Consider the following 7364-nt stretch of genomic DNA (forward strand, 5'->3'; position numbering starts at 1 on the left):
TATTCCAAAGAATTTCTGTGGGTTGGCTTCATCTTTAAGACCTGTGCAAATACAAATACATTGTTACTTCCCACCACTGGTGTTCATCTGCTTCTGTGTGTGTGACACCGTCCATATGTTACCTTCAGAGAATATTTTGTTTGCCGTCATTGTGGTGCGGAGCCAGTTGTCTTGCCTCACACTGTGTTGATAGAAAACCTTGTGGGGGGTCGGAGTTGCATTCAGGTGGCAATGTTATACCCCTATTTATGCACACGTACCCACACACGGCAACAAACATGCACCTGGTTCTGTCACTCCGGACACACACACGCACATGCATCCATCTCTCCGACCTCAGAACACACAACAAATGGGGAAAACATCAAGCAGCTGCTCGTAAACGTGGAAGTGTTCTCCTACCCACTGGGTGGTGTCTCTCCTTCTCACACACACACACACACACACACGCACGCACACACAATCGCGGGAATCTGTAAAAATTCCTATCATCTGTTTGGTGCTCGCCACCTCCATATTGGGTGCCGTAGTAAAAAAAAAAAAAAAAGTGGGCTAAATTTGAACTGGTCAGACAGTTAGATTGTGCGTGGGCCACCAACAGACATGGAAGTCCTGTGTTTGTGTGCGTGCACCCGTTTTCTACCAGTGTTTCATGGTCAAAGTGGGGAAAAAAGAAGGCAAATAGCTCAATGTTTTTCAGCTGAATGCGGTCTCGGGCCCAGAATCCAAAACCACAACCTTGAGCTCACAGACTGCAAGCAGGGCCTCCGTGACATAAAAAGCACAGTTTGTCTGCAGAGAGGAAGGCAAGGGAGGAGAAAGAAGAGAGGGGGAGTCGTGCACGCTTGGAGGGTGGCTTCCATATGGAGGGGAAAAGTTGGAAATATGCACAGTGTACCCCATTTATCATGGGGACATGGGGATACGTTCCAGACGCAATCAGCAATAAAGAGAGAACATCACATTATCGCCAAAATGTGAAAACGTTTCCAAAATTGGACGTGTATTTTTCACAGGATAGCAACGGTATATACATAGAAATAAATATATAGAATCTATATATCTATATATAGATATATATATATGTGTGTATAGATATATATATATATTTTTTTAATTTATGTATGTATATATATAGACTTAAACATATTTAAAAACACTTTTTCAAATATTCCACAGTGGCAAAGTGTGCTTCAAGCTGTTTATTTGTCACTCCCAGTTGAAGTTTACAGTAAAAGCATTGGAAATTGAAACAGCAAAATGTCCAATCAAACCGTATAATTCTGTCTAATGAAAGTCTACTAGCTCCATGCTAACATGTAAAGGGAAACACCATAGACAGGCTAAAGACAATTAGCATAGACATTATAGTGATCGTAAACTTTCAACTTTCACGTCGCAGCAACTCATACAAACAGAGCATTCAACAATACTCTCTCTTTGAGAATAACGACAATTACTGGAGCTCAGTTGGGGACAGTACTACACTCTAAATTCGTATTTGCTTGAATATTAGAAAGCCCCATTGAAAAAAAAAAAATGAAGCAACACTATATTGTTGTTTGCTTGTCTTTCGAGAAGTGACACAAATTGGTCTGGGGGTGTCTTTGTTGGAGGTCCTGTGGTTCGGCCGAACGGGGCGGAACTGGAGCTGACTAGCCAGAGTAGGGTAAATAAGCCGCGGTAAACATCTCCTGGCCTTGTAATACACTGAATAAACAGCACGCCTAATTCGGCACATTCAGTCCGTAGCAGGCGCGCGTGTACACCCACACACACTTCTCTACATGCATGCACGCATGTAAACAGCCCCTGCCCTCATTCTCACTCACGACTCCCCAGACCCCGACGGCGAATGGAAAAGATTAAAGTTTGTATAAACAACAGAATTCCGAAGAGCGAGACGCCGTTGGAGGTCCCCGCTGACGTCGTCCTCGCGCTCTCCTGTCTCGCTCTCACCGTTCTGCATCTGTCTCTCGCTCTCTCGCCTCCTTGTTCTGAAGACGTGACGGGTTTTTTTTTTTCGGAGGCTTGATGGCACAGAGCGCGACAATGTGATGTCAGCGGGCAAGTGCCCCACCTCAGATCATGCCCTGGTCCGCCAGTGCAGAACCCTTACAGCAAAAGCCTCACATCGATCGCTACCGCTCCCAGCTGGAGAGTAGGGGGGAGTAGAGTGGGGAAGCGGCAGGAAAACAGGCCAAAATCCACGTTAGGGTTTAAGACCAATTTTTCTAATGAGCGTAATGGCGTAGAAAAATGGGTGGATGGCTAAATTTAATACAATATCATAAACACGCATGTTAGGTTCATTCAAGACTCTAAATTGTATCGATGTGAATGTGAGTGTGAATGGTTGTTTGATCCCGGTGATTGTCCGGCGACGCCGAGGTGGACAAACGCTACAGAAAATGGATGGGAATTTAGTATAAGCCTCAGCGAACAGGGTGGTAAATATCAGTAATGTTCAATAGCTTGTTTCCATATTGACCCTCCTACATCTCACTGTCTCTCTCTCCCTGCTTTCTGTTAGTATTTAAGTGAACTCCTCTCTAATTTTCTCGAGAGTTCTTTCTTGTGGCGCACCCCCACCTCTCCCTCCCTTTTGCTCTGCGTAGACGCACGCAACACAAAAACGCACAACAGAGCGCGGAGGGAAGTGTTCTTGTAGCAACAGCCACAGCGGCATCAAAGGCTGTTTTGGTTGTAGCGAGCGGGAATCGCATTTGCCCCCCCCCCATCATCTGCCTTTGATACACAAACACCGACCGGGCTCCCCTGAAACTTCCTCCGCCTCCTCTTCTTGCCCTCATCACGCTGCAGAATACGGCTGACAATTCAGTGCCTGTACCGATTTTTAAAATGTGAGACACCCCACACGTGATGAGGGGGAAAAAAAATCTGCAAGTGTTTACTGCTCTTATCGTGAGTGGTGTACTCCGTACGACCGACACAGCACACCACACAACCGTATCTCCATCGACAGCCACAAGGCTACTCCCCAGAATGTGTAGTAACAAGACTAACCTGTGAGAGGCAGCGTGGTGCCACAGGGTAGAGGAAGAGTAGGAGAAGTAATAGAAGAAGCTAAGCTAGTTGTTAGCTTATTTTGTGACTTAGCTGTGTTTGCAGACTCTACAATTTGCTGATACTTACATGCACAAAATTTATTTTATCCGATCAGATTGATTTATTGATATATGATGATTATTATATTTTAAATTATGATCGGATGCATAAGAAATATTGATCCGATTAGGACTTGCGTTTTCATGCCTCACATTTTCGGAACAAATGATTTTGACATCTGCAGATTGACCAAGAAAAAGAAGCCGTAGCGACTTCCGTGTCAAACAAACATGGATCCGTCCATTTCTACTTTAAACGTTAGCGTTATTATTTGCCGTATTTTCCCCGTTTGCGCTGTTACGCCGAGTTAACACTTGTGTTTTCACGCGAGCCGATCGGATTAACAATCAACATAAACCACCTCTGCCTTTCGGAAATAAAATCTTGATCGGAAAGGGCTTTGAACGTGAAGCGTTTTTATTCCGATTTACATGTGTCCATGTGAACGTAGCCATTGAGTTGCGACAGTTATCGTTACGTGTATATCCTGCTTTAAAGTCCCTCCCCTCTTGCCTCCTCAGGTATTTCTTTGCCGTGCTGGCCATCCTGACCGTTCTGGGAATGCTCAACGGCTTGGTCCTGCTCCCGGTCCTCCTCTCCATGCTGGGCCCCCCCGCCGAGCTGGCTGCGTGCGACGACGGCAGCCGCCCACCGGCGCCTTCGCCCGAGCCGCCCCTCCCTCCGCCCATGGCTCACCACGGCTACTTCGCAGACCACCACGACCCCCGCCGGGCTTTCTCCGAGACTTCCGACTCGGAATATTACTCGGAGATGACGAGCACGTCGGGGATCGGTGAGGAGGATTACAAGTATTGCGACCGTGTGCCGCCGGCGACCTCGCACATTCTGCTGGAGGCCAGCAAGAATCCCAGCTTCCCCAAACTCACGGTACGCACGATGACACGCACATACCATTTATCGTTGATCAGCATTAATAGCAGAATTATTCGTACGTTACTGATCAAAGGTTTAGGGTCACTCAGAAATATCGTGACAGAATCTTTAAAGAAAAGTAAATATAGTAATGAAAAAAATCATTCAATTGCATTCATACCCCATTTGGAGATTTTTTTTAAATTTCTATATATTTTACAAGTATTCCGATTCGTTCCACATTCAAATCATTCCAATTTCAAAGTTATTTTGAAAATCTTTCGTTAAAAGATGCCTTCTTTGTGGTAGGTGGTGAGGCCGCTGAGGGAAGCCGGAGGACGGATAGAACCGTCGAGTGACTCTTCGCACAATGCTCAGTCGCCTTTGAGCTCGCAGGTGACGTGCTGGGATGGACCCAAGCGGGACCAGCAGCAGCAGCAGCAGCAGCAGCAGCCGGGACAACAAAACTTACCTGGAGACAGAGCGCACCCGCCTGGGCGGACTTACCAGAGTGGCCCCAGGCTACAGAGCGGCAGAGGGCCTCAGCCAAACAGGACTAAAGGGCCCGCCAACTACGGCAATTCTGCAGCCGGGGGGCCCGTCACCATGGTGACGGCCACGGCCTCCGTGACGGTGGCCGTGCATCCGACCCTGCCCGGAGCGGCGTATCAGGGCTACATGCACGAAGGCTTCGACACGGACACTGAGTCGGACTGCTTTGAGGCCACTAAGAGGACTAAGTTTTACCCGCGCAAGAGAGACTCTTTAGAGCTCCAGGATGTGGAATGTCCACAGGATCAGATGACGCAACAGACCAGACAAGGTGAGATTTTGCACTTTTTCTGTTCTTAGCATCAATTTCCTGTCAATGGCGACATGGACAAAATTTCAGAGTTCGAATTAAAATTATGATCGGATGCACTGTTTTCATGGACACTAAAAGTATCGATCCGATTAGGGCTTGCGTGTTCATGCATCGCACTTTCGATTGGAGCAAATTATTTGGACGTGCAGATTGACCAAATATACCACAAGTAGTAGTAGAAGAAGAAGAAGAAGAAGTTGTGGCAACAAAATATCACTCTTTCTATTTATACTTTAAACGTTAGCGTTATTTCGCCCTATTTTTCCTGTCGAGTTCACACTTCCTAATGGAACTACAAATGTACCAGTTCAGTTTTGCATCCGCCATGTTATTCGTTCAGTTCTGCGTCTGGTACCACTGTATACTGACGTCACAGACATGCGCGCGTAAAGACGATTTTCATTCACGCTCGCTCGACTGGATTATCAATCGACATAAAGCACCCCTCTCGTTCGGAATTAAATCTTGATCGGAACGGGCTTGACCGGATCAGTATATTCCGAACGGGGTGTCTACGAGAAGCCTTTTTATTCCAATCGGGCTTTTAATACGAATAATTGTGCTCATGTAAACATTGCCCAATCTTTTTTGAGCCATGGCACATATTTTACATTAGGGAAAAAATGTCACGACACACCACCAAAGGAAAATGTCACAAAAAGCGGCTGCACGCATAATTTATGTGCCTTCTGCCATCTGGTGGAAAACCATTTAATGTTTCCGCTTGTCACTATACGTCGCCGGCATAGCTAGTGAGCAAAGACCTTTCCAAAACTCGAATTCACTCTTCTCTCATGTTTTTCAGGTGGGTCAAGAATCCAGACGACCAGGGTGCTCGACTCCTCCGCACATCCGTCCTCTGGAAACTGTACATAGATGCCACATAGGATTTATTTGAAGGACATTATGTAAATCTATGAGTATATATTTTAATACTAAAAAAAAAAAAGAGGGAAGCTATTTAAAAGAGCACTGTATAACTTTGGGTATACTCGTGTAAAAGTTTTTTTTGTGGGAGGGAGTGGGGGGATGTTGTTTTGTTGTCTTGGCCCCCTGCATAGTGTATAGAATGCGAAGAATAATGTGGTATATGTAAAAAGTGTCCACACAGAGTGAGATCCTATTAAGATATTAGGTTATTGAACATACATGGTCAGTGTTTTATTTCTATTATTATGTTGGGTTTTTTGCTGCTACACAAAGTCATTTTAAGTGATTTGCCTTAAAAAAAAAAAAAAATGCAGTAGCCCCTCTTCCTCCCCCTTAAAGCCACACACACACACTCAATATAATAATATTGTAGTGTGAGATCTAACAGATTTCTTAACGATGTGCCTTTATCGTTGTTGTCAATGCAACATCAAGAGTTCAGTATTAAGTCCTTTGCAGATTTGTCTACTTGAAGGTTTTGTTATTTGTGGCTGCACCTCACATTTAACACAATGGGAACTATAAGGGAGTATTTTTATTCATTTGTTGTAACCCCAATGGAGTTACCTATAAGCTATTATTCACATTTAACAGCAGTTCTGTTTTGTTGTTGTTGTTGTTGTTTTTATTGCTGTTGTTTTTCCACTTTATTTCCTCGGCAGTTCTTACGTCACAGAAATTGTCTCATCACTGCCAGTGTCATTTGCAGGGAAGATATTTTCTGTATTTTTCAAGTGGCAGCTTTGGTTTATTTTCATGAAAGAAAAGAAAAGAAAACGTTGAGTAACTACTGTGCAGTTGTGGAAAAAAATGTCACCCTGCATAACCACCTTTGGCTGGAGGAGTTTATAAGGAGGAGGTTGAGGGGAAGCTTGTGCATTGTTTGTAGTTAAAAACAAATGTTAATGTCATGCCATATAAATTATTTATATTAAAATTTTATTTTTGTAGTTTGTACAGATGTTAGTATTTAGACTGAAGTTCTATTTTTAAAGAGTAAATATATATTATATATAAATATATCTATTTGTTGCCGAGATTGATTTTCTTTTTTGTTTGTATTTAGGAAAGTGGGGGAGGGGGGGTCATTATTATGTTGTTGTTGTGTTGGGGCAGTTGTTGGGGAGCATGACGCTGTCACTTTTACACCTTGTTTCTTCATTCATGGCCCCCTCCTTTGTCATTGTCCATGTCTAAAACACTGTGACTTCTGAAAACTATGCTCAAGAAACCCCTTGTGTGACCGCTATGTTCTCTCACCTGCTATAGAAAATTAACTAACAAAAATAAATTCAATGAAAAAAAAAAAAGTTCCATGTGTCTTTGCCAATTCTTGGTTTCGGTATTCTAATGCAAACTTGGGTTGTGCTAATATTCTGCTATTTTAAATAGCAGGGAAGTAATCTCCTGTTGAAATTGTTAGTTTATTAACAAAAAAACAATAATCATCTAAAAAATTTTATTGATTATAGTCATAGACAGAATACCGGTCACAAATGGAGGCAACTGGTCTCTTCTTGTTTGATGAATGTTTTTCTTGTTTTCCAAAAACATTCCAAACAAGCAG

The 7364-nt window shown here is 43.7% G+C and overlaps 1 protein-coding gene across 1 annotated transcript in view; it reads left to right on the forward strand.

Annotated features, from left to right (window-relative positions):
* Positions 1–7097, forward strand: part of ptch2 (patched 2) — a 38525-nt gene extending 31428 nt beyond the window's left edge. Inside the window, exons 21-23 of the mRNA XM_086043275.1 lie at positions 3651–4017; positions 4312–4825; positions 5673–7097. Of these exons, the coding sequence (XP_085899401.1) occupies positions 3651–4017; positions 4312–4825; positions 5673–5743 (952 nt within the window). The 3' untranslated portion in view covers positions 5744–7097. The remainder of the gene's footprint in view (positions 1–3650; positions 4018–4311; positions 4826–5672) is intronic.
* Positions 7098–7364: the final 267 nt, after the last annotated feature.

Source organism: Filicampus tigris, chromosome 10, assembly GCF_054856515.1.
Source record: "Filicampus tigris isolate MCC_2025a chromosome 10, RoL_Ftig_1.0, whole genome shotgun sequence".
Classification (NCBI taxonomy): domain Eukaryota; kingdom Metazoa; phylum Chordata; class Actinopteri; order Syngnathiformes; family Syngnathidae; genus Filicampus; species Filicampus tigris.